Raw genomic sequence first — 18,007 nt, forward strand, 5'->3', positions numbered from 1 at the left:
CAGATTTGGGGAGCTTTGCCTTACAAAAGGGATGTGGAATCCTGCTTATTTAGTATTCTTGTGGCAGGGCTTGGGAAACACTGGGCTTTTCCAGTGACTTCCTTGTATTATGTTTCCGTTAGTAGAATGAATATCAAAAACTAGAGAGGAACATGAGAAGTGAATACCTGGTAACCTAGAAGGAGCATCTTTTAAAGTAGAATCTCAGTCCATTACACATCAAATTTGTCATCTATCTGTGATTTGCCAGTACAGTTGTAACCTCGTAAGAGCAGTTTCACTGGGACCTAAGTGTACACAGGTACACTACACTGGTTGAGTGGTCTCAGTATAAACATTGGGTAGCAAATATAGCCTGAACAAAATAGCTTGTTTTCACAGATAACTCTTATTAAAACATCTGTGAAACTTCTGAGGTTCTTTTTCATTATTGATCTAGAATGGCTCAAAGAAACTCAGATTACTCATACCAGAGAAGCTATAAACACAATTAAAAACCTTGTTGCTGTTAAATACATACAAAATTTTAATGTTTTGGTAATGATAAGGTAGTATTGCATGTGCATAATAAAACTGAGTAAGATCAAGGGTGCATGTTGTTTATGTGGGGTAAAAAGTGCTTACAGATATTGGTTTGGCTCTGTGCTTCAGAATGTGGGAGAGCAAATGCCTGAAAATACGGTAGTACCCCTCTGCAGTGCTTCCCTTCGGGTGGGAGCTGACACAGAGTGTGTTTGAACAAACTTTGGATTCCTTCCTTTTGTTTCAGGACACTGGGGGAGCACCAAGCAGCAATGCTTTCTGGGAAGAGCTCTGGGCAGCCCTCGGAGAGTGGGAGCATTGCTATCACACCTACCTATATGGACAGCCCTCGCAAGGTAAAGACTTTCTGCTCTTTCTTCAGCTACTATTTTTGTGTAGAAATTTCTCAAATAATAGATTTTTTCTGTAAGCAAATGGGTACATCCTACCACATCTTACTCTAGAATCCAGCAAGGACTGGTCCTGTACTGGGGTTGCCCTTAAGCCTTTGTTTGCAAGGGCATAAGAAGACAGGGTACAACCATCCAACTGTGAGAATGATATGAAGTTCCTGGGATACTGTCCCAGTGTGAGTTGCTAATTTAAGTGGTATTTATTAATTGGTTCATTTCCTTTTCCAGTAGCACATTTAATTTCAGTCAGGGTTTGATTTTCAGATTTGGTAGGTCAGTGCTGTCTCCATCTGCATGAAGGCTGCCTTTAAGAGCAAAATCAAGCTCTAGACCATGACTGTGTCAAGCCTCAGTGGAATTTTAACAGCAGGAACTCCAGTCACTTGCTTCTGCTTAGAGGAGAGGATGTGTTCCTGAGTAATGATTTAGGTGTCCTTCCTTTACTGGCTGAACTCCAGGCTGGAGAAAACTCTCTTCCTGGAGCTCTCTTCAGACAGCTAAAGACTGTGCTATCCCCTCAGCCTTCCTGTCAACTATTCTGTGGGTGCCAGGAGAGCAGGAGCTCTACCTCCAAGTCCAACCAGAAATAGTTGATGAACGAAGGTACAGCACTTTGGTGTGATCTGGCTTTGAGTTCAACAGTTGAAATATTACAAAGAAAAAGTTCTCAGATTCACTATCAACCATCTCTTTCAGTATTTTTCTCTTCCCACCTAATGTTTCCACAATCCACCCTTTTCTGCTGCCGCCAGGGACAAGTGTTGAGTTATCCTGGAGACCTGGATATTCCTGGTTGAAGTGACAAAGTAACTGCAATCATTTTAGGAATAGACACCTATTTGTAAAATGAGTGTTTCCAAAACACAGATGTGATTCTGGAGCAGGTCATACTAGGCTTGGAAAAAATAGTTGCAGAAACTGGCTTGAGGCATGTTTGCAAACTTACAGATCATAAATCAGGCCTTGTATTCTCTTCTTCAACTGTTTTGGAAAATCGGCTTCATCAAACTTCCCTCTTTAAATACGGAAATTGTAAATATCTCTTTCTACTAGTAAAGCTGGTGAAGATTCCATCTAGGACACAGGACAGAAGAATGTTGTGTCCGATTGTTCTAGGCAGCAAAGGGAAAAAGTCAAAATTGGCTTCCTCAGCAGTGGTGCACTGGTGTGTTGGAAACCAAGTAGCAGACATTGTACTACCAGTAAGTTCTGAAAAGCAAATGGGATTTTGTGTAATTTTAAAAGTAACTATATTCGAAAGCGTTTCTGTAGGGCTAATTGGAGAATCTTGAAGAACAAGCTATCAATTGAAAGCTTTTCACACGACAGTAGTAAACACTTTTATAAGTATTTACATATAGGGACTTGAAGAGAAGCAATTGGGATCTCCAGATTGATGGCTTGCACTTGTTGGAAAGGTGCTGGTGGAGGCAGCCTGACAAACAACTTTGTGCTCATTTGGAAACATTGGCAAGTGTGCACCTGATGCTTCCAGGACAACACAACCCCTTTAGGGCTCACCAGCATGGGTATGTCCAGAGACTCGCAGCCAAAGTACTGACAGCTTGTCACAGCTGTGTGCTCTGTCAGCAGCCAGGGGGCAAATGCTTTTCTAGCATGCTATTCAGTGCTGGAATTACTCCAAAGCAAAACAGAGCTGCTGGCTTCACCTTTACTCTGTTGCAGAGTAGAACTGACAAGTCACTTCAGCCAGTTACTGGGCAGTACAATATGGGTTTACCACAGTGAGTTAGCTTGATATATAATCTGTTTGGGAAGTCCTTGCCTGTATGGATAAAGGATGCTTGGCCCTGTTTCAAGCACTGCATAACTTGCCAGCCATGTAACCCTGGTGCTGATTCTTTCCAGAAAATACTTTTATACGTACGTAACTGGGTAAGCATCATCCTAACTGCAGGCTAGACAAAATATTTTGCCTAGGAAACAGAAGAAAGAATTGCAAATAGGCAATGAAAATCTAGTTGAGTTCCACTGCATTGTCTTATGTGATAAGAGAATCTTGACACATCTTTGAATAGCAGCCGGGGATAAATTCATCCAGGGTTTGCAAGTAGGTGGGAACGTCGTGCAGGCAGGATCTTCATTTTGCATGAAGTATTAAACACAGCGTTGGAAAGATCTGTGTGTTGAATTTTTCTTCCCTTCCCTTTGTACCCTACGAGACCTGCATTTGAGAGGAGGAATGTGCTTCCTGAAAGTGCTTCTTAGCCTTTCCCTCTTTATCATTTGAATGACTGACAGACTAGAAAAATTGCTGTCTGTCTCTGGATATTTGTCATAACACATGCAGTTCTATTGGTTTCTGTATCACTGTTCAGCTTTGCATTTGGGATGGAAACCCACATACTTTAGAGCTCAAGTCTCTCTGCTGTGAAGTGTGGAGAGAAGGCTGTAGTTTCAATTGGCTTCTGATCAGTGTGGGTTTCAAGTCTTTGAAAAAGCATCTGTGCATGAAGAGCACTGTCTTGTTACAGAGACAGAAAGTGAAGGTATGTGTGTGAGTGACTCCTGATGCTCTGAATTCTGCTGCATCTCATGTTCTGGGTCTGTTTGGGATTTGCATTCTCCTCATACTTTCTCTCTGTGGTCATTTCATACTCGCACAACATTGTATTTGCTTTTCTTCAACTCCTTGTTGCTGTTGCCATTAATGGGCCTACTTCCTCTGATGCCTTCAGGATGGGGCCTTCTTTATGGATTTTGTTCGCAGCCCACGTACAGCTTCAACCTCCTACTCACAGGTTAGTTTTAAATGGGGTCTTGTCATCGCTGGCTTTTGGACTGAGGTGATGAAGAGCATTTGTTGTCCTGAGCTTCTCATGTGGGGAACCTGTGTTAGTTTCCAGATCTGCTTGTTGAGGGCAAGATGTACAGCATTAGCAGGACAAAGTGGCTGGTGGTGGTGGATATGAACATTTCCTTCCACCATTCAATGTCTGTGATGTGCTTTGGCTGCTCATGTGCCCTGCGTTACTGTCCTTTGCAGTGCTGTCTTGTCAACTACTGATCCTTCTCTTTTTGTGTTCTAGTAAGTACTTGTTTTCCATCTTCCCTTGATAAACAAAATGGCAACAGCTTACTCATCTCGTTCTTGGCTTAATTTCTTCTGTGGCTTTGACTGACAGGTGCCTCTGGGGAGATCCAAGTCAGATTGTGTCCTTGAACTCTTAGGCAACTGAGGGCTGAAAATATTGGTGTCATCTTGGTGTAAAAGAGTCATCATGACAGAAGTTGTTTGTATACTTAAATGCCAGTTAGGAGTTAGCAATAACACAGTGTGTTAGTAGAAAATACTGCTGGTTGAAGTGAACTGTGAGGTGGGAGAGTGGATTTAGCTTGCTGTGGGACTGTAGGTTCCATGTTGGGAGCATCTGCCATTTTTGGCTGTCCAAAAAGGGACATCTGCCATTGCAGAGTGAGAGATCTTTGAGATGTGAGAAATGGCATAACGAAAGGACTTTGGTCTGGTTATCAGACCTAAGCCAAACCACCAGCTTTGTGATTTTCAGCTGTGCATATGCTGTGGATTCATCATGGCAGATCAGCCTTCATATTTACACCAGTTTGAGTTACTGAGTTACTCTGCTGTTCGTGTTCCTCTCCCCCACCTCTCCAGCTTTTATATAATGCGCCTTTCCTAAGCCGTACGTGTTAATGACAGATGGCAGTTACAGCCTGTACTTTGCTGAATCTTTCCGCGTTCATGTTCTTTCTGAGATGATTTTATGTTAATTTTGTGAACTATTCAGTCTACCGTTGGAATAGTGCAAGTGTTCCTGCGGGAGGAAAGTGTTCTTGTTGTCTTGGCGACATAGGTGTGGGTGGGTGCCAACCAGCCTCCCGATACTACCCTAAGAAAGGAAGGAGGATGAGCTGATTTTGTGCATTATGAAACTCGAATTCGTGTGATACATTTGTGTATTTTTGTCTGAGAGTTAGAATTGAAACCATTTTCTATTAGCTGCCTACTACTTTCCTGTAGTGATTAAGTTCCTGTTCTGTCCATTACATGTTTATAGTCAAAGTTATTCACTCAAGTTGAAAATGTCAGGTTGGGACTGGTGTTGCTGGTTTGCCAGTAGCTTTCTCAACAGTTGTTAATGAGTTGGTGATCCTCATCTTTACTGGGGTCTGAATTTTGGGTTTGTCAGTAGCTCCGTAGTGATGGCAAAAGTAAGACTGTATTTATCCTTTCTGTGTATGCTTGTGCTTGCCTTACAGTATTGCTGCTTGTTAACTAACTTATGCTGAGGTACAAATAATGTGGGGAGGAGGGAAAATAGGCAATGGATTGCATCATAAATTTCATAAAGATGTTACTGTGTTTACTCCTTGCAGGTGTCCATAGATCAGTCAGTTCCTGTAACCTCAGATGGCAACACATTGATAAACACGGGGCAGTTATCTGATAGGGGCAGCACACAGACCTTGGGAAGTTCCCAGAGCGTTGCAGACCAAGGGTACACCACAGCCAGTGCTGCAGAGGTGGGGTAAGTAAAGCACAACAGTGCTGGACTGCAGTTCTGTTCACTTGCATTCCTCTTTCTGGTGTCAAGGGATAGTTACTTAAAAAGGGACCTAAGAACAGGATGTGCTATGTCTGTCAGCACTAGATGGCACTTGTCACAAGACCTCACTGCAGCGTTTACACGTGCTGAAAGAGTGGTAGTAAAATAAGCCTTGCAACCCAGTTTTCCAGAATTAAATGAACACAGGGCCTCATTTCCCCACCCACAAACCCAGCTTCATTCTTCAAGAAGTGGAGAATGAAGAAATACCATTTCTGAAACCTGTTAGCCGAAAACCAGGCTTAGAATTGAATCTGGCTTCTGTCTGTTCTAGCAAAGGGAGGCCCTGCTGATCTAATTGCATCGAGTAGGTTGATGAAATCCAAGAGGTTCTAAGGTGGAGGCAAGACACTGGGGAGGAAGCAACATGAAAAATAAACTATATTAGCACCTGTTTCCTGTGGTTGTATATTATAGTTTTTAAAAAAAGCCAACCTCAAAATGTTAGCTTTCCGTCGCTCCTGAGTACGGCTGCATGTGATGTAGTGTGCTTTGAGTCAACAGGACCTGACCACCTCGGGGGAAAATACAGGTCTGATGCTTTTAGCTGTCCTTCTTGAGATGAAAAAGGAAATAAATGTAGCAAAGTCATTGTTGGGAAGAGAAGAGAGAGCATTTTTCTTAAATGTATGTATTTGAACAAATCTGTCAGCTTCCTTGGTTTTTGAATATGCTTCTGTTTAATTCCCAGCTCCCAGCAGTGTTCAGCAAGCACTCTGACTTCCTCCTCCACGCTGATAGAGATTCTTGAAGCCATGAAACACCCCACGTAAGTTTTTAATGTAAATGTGCTTAACATTTGTCTAGATGTTTTATAAGAGGGCATGGAGTCAGTCAAAGGAAAGCCCCATGTCAGGTGTGGAAGAGTTCTAAGCTTCCTTTTGTTATTCAGTTTCAGTCTCTTCAACAAGGAATTTTGTTGAGGTCCAAGTATTGCTGCAGAGACTTCAGTTAACAGAATCCCAGCATCTTGTCAAATCAAGTCTCAGTAAGACACCAAAGTGCTCAGTGTCAGCTATCCATGCTGTTACCAGAAGCTAATGATGTGACACTATGGGGCACTGTGTCCTGTATCTCTTATCTCCCTTTTTTTCCCCAGCAGTGATTTTTGTCTTTGTAACTTAAGAGGAGTGTCAGTCAGTCCATGTTAACACATGTGATTGCTGTGATTCAGCACAGGGATCCAGCTGCTGTCTGAACAGAAAGGCCTCTCTCCGTACTGTTTCATCAGTGCGGAAGTTGTCCATTGGCTGGTGAATAATGTGGAAGGTGTGCAAACCCAGGCCATGGCCATCGACATAATGCAGGTACGAGAACTATCCAGTGGTGCCTGAAGGGCCACAAATACCTTACCCTGTAAAGAAGTAGAATGGTAGAGGAAAGTGTAGCAGTAATTTCTGTTTGTTATTCAGATCCTCTTACTGATAGATGTTGAAAACAGTGTTCAAGAGAATATGAGATAATGATGACATTTTTTGGATTCCCTATCACAAATCAGCAACATACTCTTTGATAGTAATATATATTATTTTTTCCCACTTACATATGATGACAGTTCTGTATATAACCTCCAGTTAGCAGATACTTGACAAGAACTCTGTTGTGTTAGAATTTTGAGGCAACTACAGTGTGATTTGGGTTGGGGTTTAGTTTTGGTTTTTCTTCTGATAATTAGTTAATGAAGTCATAATAAATCTAGCATATGACCTCTCTTTTATAGGTGCTGAAATATACACACTTTAAGCAAGACACACTGCTTGTGTTCATGGATTTTCATTCTTTTTCCTTCCCTAGCAAACTATGTCAGGGGCAGAAGGTTGGAAGTGTTTTGGAGTTCGTTCCTCTGCTGAGATCCCATATGAATTAACAGAGAACCCCGAATGTTTCCAACCTCTTACCTTCCTATAAATCCGCCTATAAAACCAGAGCAGAAAGGTCAAACAATTTCTCAGGGAGATAAGAACTTGCTACATGTGCTGAGTATCAGGAGATAACACTGCTGATATTCTTGTTAGGCACATATCTGAACAAAAAGATGTCAAGAAAAGGAAGATTATTTCCTAATGTTCTCTAGCAACCTCTTTATGTAACTGGAAGAGTGACTTCTCCTTCTTTATTGTGTTTGCTCTGTTTTCTTTTTTTGTTCAGAAAATGCTAGAAGAGCAGCTTATTGTCCATGCGTCTGGAGAAGCTTTACGAACCTTTATTTATGGCTTTTATTTTTACAAGATTGTTGTGGACAAAGAACCAGACAGAGGTCAGCATTGCGTTACTACAAGCCTTTCCTCATCACCCTTTTGCATAATCACTAGCTGTGCTTGATTCTTATGGGTGCTGCAACAGAGATGCATTTTGAAAGCAGCAAAACCACTGCTCTAAAGACAGTCAAAGAAATTCAGCCTTTTTGGTTAATAAAAGAAAAAAAGGAACTGCAGACAACATAACTTTTTTTTTTTTTTTTTTTACTCCTTCCTCTTTTTCAGAAAGAATTACCTCTTTCTCTTGATCATGAACACTTGTTTCTAACTGCAGTCTCTCCTTCCCCTTCCTTTCTGTTCAGTGGGCATGCAGCAGCCTGCCATGTGGCACACAGCTGCCATGGATGACTTCTCTGCCTTCCAGAGGAAATGGTTTGAGGTGGCGTTTGTGGCAGAAGAGCTCCTGCACTCGGAAATCCCAGCGTTCTTCCTGCCCTGGCTGCCCAGCCGCCCAGCCTCCTATGCAAGTAGGCACAGTTCCTTTAGCCGCAGTTTCGGAGGACGGAGCCAGGCAGCTGCACTATTAGGTAGATGCACAGCACAGGTGACAGCTGGGGAAGTTCAAGGGGATAGTTTGAAAGGGGAAGAGCAGCCAGCCAAGGGTATGATCTCACGTGGACCAGCAATAAAAGCTGCAAATTTCATGCTGGCCTTAAATGTGTCTTGCACATGGACTTGTTTTCATATGCTAGAGGTGTGTTTCATTGGCTGAGTGGGCAATTTTCACTTCTGAGTACTGGAATACAGGAAGAAGTATTCTTTAAATATTCCTTGTTCCTGAACCCCCTCCCCATGCCATCCTCTTGAATTCAGAGAGGAAATACTGACTTGGTCCTTGCAGATCCAGAGAGACTCTTCACAACCTGTGATGAGCATGGAGGGATAAGTTACAAGTACAGCAGAGCAACGAAGCTGTACCTAAAATTATATGTCTAATAGCTGCTTAATGGCAAAAGCCACAGTGAGATACAGATGTATTAAAAGTCTTCTGTGATGTGCTGGAGGCTTTTCAGTTAATCTGAACTATGTATACCCAGACTCCTGATATTAATGTATGGGAAGCCCAGCTACAAAAAGCATATGGAAGATCTTACATATGGAAGATCTTGATGCTGGGCAAGAAACCATTATGGTATCTGAAGTTCTGTAATGTGTGAAGTATAACACTGACTACAACTAACAGCCCATGAAACACCCTGGCTGCATGACTGATTGTGTTGCTTTGTCAGCTTTTTGTGGCATTTCCAGGCCAGCCTGAGTCACTTGCTTTTGTTCCTCTTTCCCTGTTTAAAATGATGAGAAAAATCATTGCTATGGAGCTGCAACTTCAGATTTATTCAGATACGTTTTCTAAAGCCCTATCATTTAAGGATAAAAAGAAAATTCTGCTGTTCTTCTGTTTTGCATATTTGACCTTCTAAAGAGAATTTACTGCTGGTGTAGTATCTCTTAAACCTGAAGTTACAGTAATCCTTCTGTATTTCTGAAAGCCTTGTTTGAAGAGGAACAGCATCAGAAATGAGAAACATTAAGGATAGGAAGTCTGAAATAATGGTTAATTCCCTGAAGTCAACATATGCAGGATATTCTCCTCTGTCACACACCAAATCTGGTGCCTTGGCTAGTGTGCAGCCTCATTATCTCAGTGATCGGCCAGAGCTGAAGCCTAAATGTAGGCTGGCATGAAAGCACTGGGAAGGCTGGAGGCGCTTGGGCTGGATCCTGTTCATGGTTTGATCTCATACTCACTATTTAGCTCAAGAAAACCACTCTTCTACATCTGTTCTCTTGTGAAATGCAAAGGCTGAGACACTCAGTAAGCTTGCACGTGGGGCAATGGGCAAAGAAGGAAGGGTGCTTTAGTGCCCCTCTCACATTTTCTTTAATGCCAGCCAGGGCAGAGTGTTCCCTCAGCATGTGATGTAGCTACACACCTGTGTAGCCCTCTGATCCATTTTGGAACAGTGACCATTCTGCTATTTAATTAATTTTGCAGTTCTTGGATGAATGAAAAATGCCTCCAGATTGCTCATGTGCTGGTTATTCCAGCAATAAGAGTTTCTTGGAGAATAATCCAGTGTGGAACTTCTTTCTTACAAAGGAACTGGTGTAATCAATGTTTCTGTGCTGTCCCTCCTCTAAACAGTACTCCAAAAAAACCCTTCATCAGTTCATCTGAGGCAAGAAGCTTTACTAAACCCAGATGACCTCTGGTCCACGTGACTTCATTTGTTCCTCTCTTGGCTTTGATTTGGTTGTGGTTTTTATTTCTTCCCCTCCCCACCTTCCCTAAATGTCAGGCTGTGACATGAAATTGCATGCAAGGTTTGGGAGCTCTGGAACAAGCTCCACATATCTTGAAGATCTTTATCCCTCCCAATTCCCCTATCACTTGCCCAATGATTGTCCTCTTTCCCTTCCCAGTGGAAGTCTGACCTGTGATACACCTAATCTTGCCCCTTTTGATTTATAGCGATGCATGCACTAGCAATTGTAGCCTTGTATGTAGTGTAGTCTGTAACTGGAGAATAACCTGCCTGCTCCTCTCCGATTTACTCAATAAGTCATTATTTAAATACCCAGTGGTACAAGATAATTGGGAAGCAGGTGAGTCCTCTTAAAATCAGATTTATTAAAGCCAGAGTTTATTCCATTAAAATTTAGTTGGTTTTAATCTGAAGCTTCTGAATTCAGACACATGGATATTTCTCATCAGTTTTCAAGGTCCTTTTGATTAGCTCACCTGGTTGGACTGTGTTCCTGTTGCTTTACATGTGGATTACAGCTGCAGACAAGGTGGAGAGAGCAGCTCCAGCCCTAATGGGGAGTCTGCATTACCTGGGAAAAGGATCAGTCTAAGGGAGCAGGGAGCTCATTCTTCACAGTGTGCTTGTTTGGACACACTGGACTGTGGTGTTATCACTGACCTCTGAGCTAATGACCAACATCTACCTGACTGAGCCGCTTTCACTTTACAGCTTTGGGATGTTGTTTTCCAACATACTTAGTTACAAAACTGGCACCTTTTAACCACAAGGGTTGTATTCACAGTGATACTCCACCGAAAATGAGCAAGAAAATCACAAGATGTTGGTCTGACAATACCAGCCCAACTCAGATACTGAAGATTTTACATTCCCAAAACCAAAAATGGATCGTATTTACAAAACTGGGCGATGTTCTTCCGTTCTTACTGGGTTTTTCTCTTTTATTTTTTTCCTAAGCTGCAGTAATAGCAATATAAAGGATTTTCTAATAACCTTGAAAACTGTCTCCAGCTACCTTGCAGCAGAAGTGAAGGTGGGAACTTTCCATCTACCTCAAGGAAGAACTTTATTCTTTTTTTAAACACCATTAAGCCATTAAATTATAAGGTCATTTAAAAGCCGACTGTATCAAATGGTGCACATCTTCCTCTAGTTAAGAAATAACAACATCCATCCCTCATGCATGCAATAAAGTGCAAGGTCTTTTCAATGGTATTGCACCTTTGTTTTGTGTCAGTTGTTAACATTACAGAAATGTTAAATTTTGTCTTTGCCTAAAGAAAAGCTGAAAGTGACAGCATGGTTACGGTTCCTAGCAGGACTTTGGTCTCAGAGTCAGGAGACTGGAGTTCTGTCCCTGGCCTTGCAGTTGCAGTATGACACCAGCCAGGTCCCTTCCACTTTCTATGCTTCTCTTGCCTGACCGCTGAGATTTTCTTTCACTGGGATTCTGGGGTCTAGGGCACAAAGGGAGCTGCGTGTGGGCACTATCCCAACACTTATACTGCGAAGCAGTAGAAGGTGTTGCAGTGATGGTAGCGCTGCTGCATGAGTCTTGGCTGACTTTTCATGCTTTTACAGGAAGTGTCGGATGTGCAGTTTTAGCAGTGCAGTAATGTGGGATATTGATATGGGGTTAAAGAAACAAGAAGTTTAACTTCTAATCTCCTTTAGCTGTGGAAAGTCCTGGAATGCTCCTGCCTTGTGTAACAGCAGTCTGTTATGATTTCTGGTGGGGACATACAGAAACACTAAAACCAATTTGGAATGATTCGGGTATGAAGGAGCTGATCCTGTCTAGCCATAGTTAACTGTGGCACCAGTCGCTTATTGATTAGCTGCTTGAGTCTCAGTTCTGTCTCTTTATTGCAGCTGAAGTCCCTTTTGACTTCTTAGGGAGCTAATTCTGTGGCACTGACCGCTGATATGAGTAATGCTTCAGGTTTTTTGTCTTTCCTGATCTGGATGAGCAGCATTCTGGGACTATTCTGCTAGCCCAAAAATATTTGTGGACAAGTGGGAGGACAAATTACTCTTAAATAGCTTGTCTTGTTTCTTGTGTTCTCTTCAACCTGTGTCCCACCCTCTCTTTAATGGATCTTTTAAATATACCCCTGTTCCTTGGCTAAGTAGCTGCCACAGTGCCGGAGCAACGGACAGTGACTCTTGATGTGGATGTGAATAACCGCACTGACCGTTTGGAGTGGTGCAGTTGTTATTACCATGGCAACTTCTCCCTGAATGCTGCCTTTGAAATCAAGTTACACTGGATGGCAGTGACTGCAGCTGTTCTTTTTGAGATGGTAAGAGTGAGTCCTTCTGTTTTGGGTGGCCACAGCAATGTACCTCTGGCCTCTGTAGCCATTCGACTACTGGGGACATTGTAATGGGAAGTATTAGCAGAGAGACAGGGGGTTGGATCTGTCCTTATTTCCATAAGTCATTTTACTGGTGGTGGTTAGCACTGCTGCATCTGGTCATCATTTATCATGCTATCTCTAGTCATTCTGCATGCAGGATAGTTTCCTGCTTTTAGTGGGTTTCATGCACAGTATGCATAGAACAGTGCAGGTCAAGGTGATGAATTTGAGTCCTCCTTAGGCAAATCTTAAGCCTCAAACTGGACATTTGGAAAAAGAATGCATTTCACATTGCATTCCTTCTATCCCCCAACCTGAGAACTTTAAGTCTTAGTGGAATTGCTTTTGTGAGAGGGCTTTTCCAGGCAGTGTGTTCTTCCAGTTCCTCAATGCTTTTTAACTAGCTGAAGACATTTTGAACTCAAAATGCAAGTGGCTTGTGTCATCTCCTAATTTTTAGAGTTTGTTTGTTTTCCCCTTTGTCGCTTCTGTAAAACCCATATTATTTAACACCAGGTTTCACCCCACCCAGCCAGCCAGCACTAGGGGATTGGCTTTGCTTCTATTTAAAGTCTATTGCGCTGTTCCAGTAAAGCAGCAGTGCTTAGCCACTGATGATAAGTAGGCTGAATCAGTTCCTGAAAAATGTCCTATTTTAAAGTGCTTTGTGATTGATGTGGCACTTCAAAAAAGAAAGCCTGATGGCTTGTGCTTGTATTGCTTTACCTACAAGGATGCTTGTGTGCTTGCTATACAAAGCAAGCGGAGCCTGTGGCGAATTGAGCATGTCTGATCTCTTCTTGGGAAATGAGTTGGTCCTATGCCCATAAGTGCTCTTCTACAGTTTGACACACGTCATATAATTTCTTGCTTGAATCTCTTCTCAGGTCCAGGGTTGGCATCGCAAAGCCACATCCTGTGGTTTCTTGCTAGTTCCAGTCTTGGAAGGACCATTTGCTTTGCCCAGTTACTTATATGGAGACCCACTTCGAGCTCAGTTGTTCATCCCACTCAATGTGAGCTGCTTGTTGAAAGAGGGCAGCGAGCATTTGTTTGATGGTAAGAAGTGCTCTTTGTTTTGCCTCTTGTACACTTTTCTGCAAGCAGTCCCTTCTGGCATGTAGCTGACATGAAGAACCTCATTTACTAGACATGCATTAGCTGGATGAAGGGCCTGTTTTTACATTTCAGCAGCCACCCTCAGGAAGGGTGGCACCTGGGGGAAGCTGTAGTGACAGGCTCATCAGCATGCAACAGTGTATGAAGTTGGCAGCAAGAAGTACCAAAGCACATAAAAAGTTGTCTCCCCAGTGATCTTTGTAGCCAGAATGTTGCATATCATTATAGAGTAATGATAATCAACCAAGCAGTTGATCTGTTTGACAGGATGTCATATTGTAAGTCTGTTTTGCTGGTAGACACTGCCCACAGCTGCTCTGCAATTGTACCCTGCATTTGTTTGTTCTCCCTTCAGTGAGATTAGGCTTTCACGACTTCCATCCTCCTGGGTTTTTGTTGTTGTTGCCATGGTTACATTCGTGGTAAGAGTGTTTGCACATGAGATTAAGAGCTAGAAACTGCAATCTCCTTTTCTGCAGTGTGACTTTGCCCCTTTTGAGCGATGCTGTTCTGGTCAGGTGGAAGCTCAAGGATCAGAAAGCTCTGTCCCCATGAAGAGAGGGGCAAAAGTGCATCGTGAGAAGGGACAGTTAGGAAAAGGCTCTGTTTTAAAATAGTAAAGATGATAGTTTATTTTCATTAACCCAGTGTCCAGGGTTACAGGTGTCCTGTCAATGTAAACCACTCAGTGACAGATCCATGTGCTGTGAGGTCACCATAACCCCACTGACTTTGAACGATTATTTTCAGAGCACTTCGTGGTGACACACAGCAGCCTGCTGCTCTTCCTTGCCCCCTCCCACACACCCCATTATGTTCCTCTCCTTCATCTCAGGAGCTAAATGAAAAGCTAAATTCAGGCATGAATCTGCTACTGGAGTGTACAAGACACGTCTCTAATAGGATGGTGTTCAAGGGACAGCTGACAGGAAAACAAGTGACTAAAATAAATGATTAGAAAAAACAGGCCTTCTGAGGAAAAGTGCAGTCTTGAAGGAAATAAAGCAGCTTTACTGGGCAATTGTGACCTTCTGTTTGTTTTAGGCTTTGAACCAGAAACATACTGGGACCGTATGCACCTCCTTCAGGAAGCAATAGCACACAGGTATGTAGAGAGCAGAGTGATCGAAAGCTTCCTGGCTCCCTGGATGATGCAGGGGGAAGATCTCTGCTGAGCAGTCACTCCTGAGTCGTGTGGGTTCTGTGCTATCTGCCCCTCTGAAGTCTGCTTGCAGATTATTAGACAAAAATATAACTAGAATGCCTGGATGTGGCTCTGTGGGTGCAAGGGGCAGGTAGATAGTGTTTCAGCCTGTCACTCATTAGTAAACCATACTCTCCTCCTAGCAAGGGCATTGCCTTTGGAAGGTGCCCTGTTATTTTAAGTTAGAAGCAGACAGTCTGTAAATAGATTCCTTTCTGAGAAGGGATAGTTATTTCCTTCATGTATACTTAACCAGTCTTGATCTGGATGACAACCAATGATTGACAATAGGCAGGAGACTGGGATGCGAGCTGGATGCCAGGAGGTTTTGCCTGGTTTAAGAAGGAATTGTTGGAAACTTAGAAGGAGAACAGTTGCTGAAAGGAAATACTGCCGCTTATGTCTAGCGTGATAATGGAATACTCAAAGTTCAGCAGTATCCAGGACTTTCTGCCTCCAGCTGAAGATCTAGAACTGTCATGCAGCACGAGCGGGAGCTTAGCCCCCTTCGTGTGCTTGAGCTGCCAGTTTGCATCATGGTATTGCTGCCAAGATCTTTTTCATGACAGAGAAACTGCCACTGTAGTGGACTTTAGCTTGGAAATAAGCTTTCATTAGCTTAGAAAGCAGGAGAGGAACAGGTATTCTACAAACAGCAAAGAACGATCAGGTGAGCTGCTTGAAGTTCCGTGTGGAATATTGCCTGGCATGAAAAAAAAAGAAGATGTCACAGCTTGAAACATACCCAAGGAATGTCTGTCTTGGCTATCACTGTTCCATCATCTCTGTGCAGCTGCCCTGTTTCGTCAGAAACTGCTCAGTGCCCTCCCAGACTGAGCTACTGGTGCTCTTGCTTCCAGCATGAGTTAGAATAGAGATCAGTGTGCACTTACAGGCTTTCACACAGTGCCTGGCAGGGTGGAGGGTATCTGGAGAAGCCCAGCAATCTTCATCCCTTTTTCCCTTGCCTTCAGGCCATAAGGAAAGGGAGCCTTTGTGACTGGGAAGGTTGACCCTACCTTGGGCTGAAGGAATCCTAGCTGGAGTGACTCTTTTTTGTATGTGTGTGTATATATATATATATATATATATGTATATAAGATATTTTTTTTTTTTCATTCTCCTGGTGTTTGTTCTCCAGATTTGGATTTGTGCAAGATAAATACTCGGCCTCTGCATTCAACTTCCCAGCCGAGAACAAGCCCCAGTATATCCATGTCACAGGTGAGCAATGTTCGGCAATCACTGGGGTAAGGAGGAGGCTGTTATAAACAGAAGAACCATTTTACATGCGGTCTGTGTTTTATGCTAGTGTTTATGCATTATGTCCCTGGTCACATAACAAGTAGATGTGTCAGCCGAATGAAACCAGAGAGGCAATGTGGAAAGTGCAAGGTGTTGCTGCTCATCAATGGCATTGGTTTGAAGTCTTGCTTTATAGCATCTCTGAAACATTTCTTTCCAGGAGATGGAAAAATAAAAAAGGCAAAACTTATTCCAAGTGCAGTGTAAATAAATCGGTATCTAGAAGCTGGAAAGAGGGAAAGGTGTTGGGACAAGTCAGTGCTCTGTTCTCATGCTTAAGGTCAGTTGTAGATGCATCTCTACTAATGTATACTGTGGAGGAGATAGAGAAAGCATTTGCTTTCATTATTGTTCTTCATAAATGTGGATCTATCGGCACTTCTAACTAAGCTCCATGCATGGCATATTACAGTAAAACAACAGTGTTTTCAGAGGGGTTGCTTATGCATGAAAAAAATGATGGGAAGAGACCTTTTGGAAAAGTACAGGAGAGATGGAAATTGATGTAAAGTTAGAAAATGGATTGGAGCCTGCGTCTTTGCTTCATTCCTGTCTGCCAGGAGAAAGGCAAGACTAAAAGTGTGCTCTCTCTGTGTTGTAAATTGCAGGAAGAAATAGCACGTAAAAGCAAAGAAGTGTATCCCATTTCTCTTGCTAAGAGGCAATTAAACGACACTCAGTCCAGTTTCCTTTCCAGAATTTAATGAGTCAGCTACAAGGTGCAGAGCCTTAGTTTGGCTTAAGAGTGAAGTCCTGTCTGTTTCCCCCAGGAACAGTGTTTTTGCAGCTCCCATATTCCAAGCGGAAGTTTTCTTGTGGGCAGCAGCGTCGCCGGCGCAACTCCACGAGCTCCACCAACCAGAACATGTTTTGTGAGGAGCGCATTGGCTACAACTGGGCCTACAACACCATGCTGACGAAAACGTGGCGCTCCAGTGCCACCGGGGATGAGAAGTTTGCTGACCGGTTGCTGAAAGACTTCACGGACTTCTGCTGGAACAAAGACAGCCGGCTTGTTCTGTTCTGGACTGATTGTATGGATAAGATGCATGCGAGTGCTCCATGAAATAGGGGTTTATCTCTTAGGGAGACAGCTAGAAGCCTTACCTTGTGGCAAGGAAGTAGAGGTTAAGGATGACCGGAAAAGAGCCTCTCTTAGATTCATCTTGAGGCTCCAAGAGGACCTGATCAATATTGCTGTTGATATTCAACAGAACTTGATTAAGCCCTTGGAAAAAGAATCTGAGCTGTTGGCTTGCCAATATCTATCGCCTGACCTCAGCTTGGTTTCAAGTAGCTGCAGTCCTTGATTGCCAAAATTTGTGTTAGAGCAGAGGTAAAGGAAGGAGAGTGCAAGTGGTTTTCAAGGGCGCTCACATTCAGCCCAGTGTGATGGTAGTAGCTTACCGTCGTTGGAAGTGATTGGTATCTGATGTGCCTGGCAGCAGCCAGCCTCTTTCCCTTTTGAGGTGTACCTGATAGTGTGAATATGTAAGATAAAATGTGAGAGACACTTGTTAAGTTTCATATGTGTAAATAAGTAAAAATGCAGAAAATCAAGTGACAAGATGTTTTGTTTTAAGTGCAGACAGCAGTACAAAATCAGGGAGTAAAGAACAATTGCCAAAGGAAATACTGCTGCTTATCTCCAGCATGGTAGTGGAATGCTCAAAGTTCAGCAGTATCTAGGACTTTCTGCCTCCAGCTGTGGATCTAGAACAGTGTCATGCAGCAGGAGCAAGAAGGCAGTTACTGTTGTGCAAGGCCCCCTTCCAAGTGTAAGGAGAAATCAAGGACAAGTGAACACAAGATGCTGCTGATGGGAGTAACAAAAAGGATTCTGAGCAGACTTTTAGGATGTATCTGCATGTAGCAAAAGGAAGATGCCTCCACTCAAGTATGTAGCCTTTGTCTTTGCAGAGCAAGGTCACGTATGGCACGTGGACTTGGCACGAGCTGGTTACTGAAGT

General features: G+C 42.9%; 1 protein-coding gene across 15 annotated transcripts in view; it reads left to right on the forward strand.

The window, feature by feature from the left end:
* Positions 1-17,597, forward strand: part of DEPDC5 (DEP domain containing 5, GATOR1 subcomplex subunit) — a 46,585-nt gene extending 28,988 nt beyond the window's left edge. For 5 of the 15 annotated variants that reach the window (XM_065692909.1, XM_065692908.1, XM_065692911.1 and 2 more), the window contains exons 32-43: positions 770-878; positions 3,635-3,697; positions 5,295-5,446; positions 6,216-6,293; positions 6,699-6,831; positions 7,673-7,781; positions 8,085-8,309; positions 12,180-12,352; positions 13,297-13,468; positions 14,573-14,633; positions 15,874-15,956; positions 16,808-17,597. In XM_065692909.1, the coding sequence (XP_065548981.1) occupies positions 770-878; positions 3,635-3,697; positions 5,295-5,446; positions 6,216-6,293; positions 6,699-6,831; positions 7,673-7,781; positions 8,085-8,309; positions 12,180-12,352; positions 13,297-13,468; positions 14,573-14,633; positions 15,874-15,956; positions 16,808-17,103 (1,654 nt within the window). In that variant the 3' untranslated portion in view covers positions 17,104-17,597. The remainder of the gene's footprint in view (positions 1-769; positions 879-3,634; positions 3,698-5,294; positions 5,447-6,215; positions 6,294-6,698; positions 6,832-7,672; positions 7,782-8,084; positions 8,310-12,179; positions 12,353-13,296; positions 13,469-14,572; positions 14,634-15,873; positions 15,957-16,807) is intronic. The other 10 variants (XM_065692920.1, XM_065692922.1, XM_065692921.1 and 7 more) reach the window with 5 other exon arrangements.
* Positions 17,598-18,007: the final 410 nt, after the last annotated feature.

This window comes from Lathamus discolor, chromosome 12 (assembly GCF_037157495.1).
Source record: "Lathamus discolor isolate bLatDis1 chromosome 12, bLatDis1.hap1, whole genome shotgun sequence".
Lineage (NCBI taxonomy): Eukaryota > Metazoa > Chordata > Aves > Psittaciformes > Psittacidae > Lathamus > Lathamus discolor.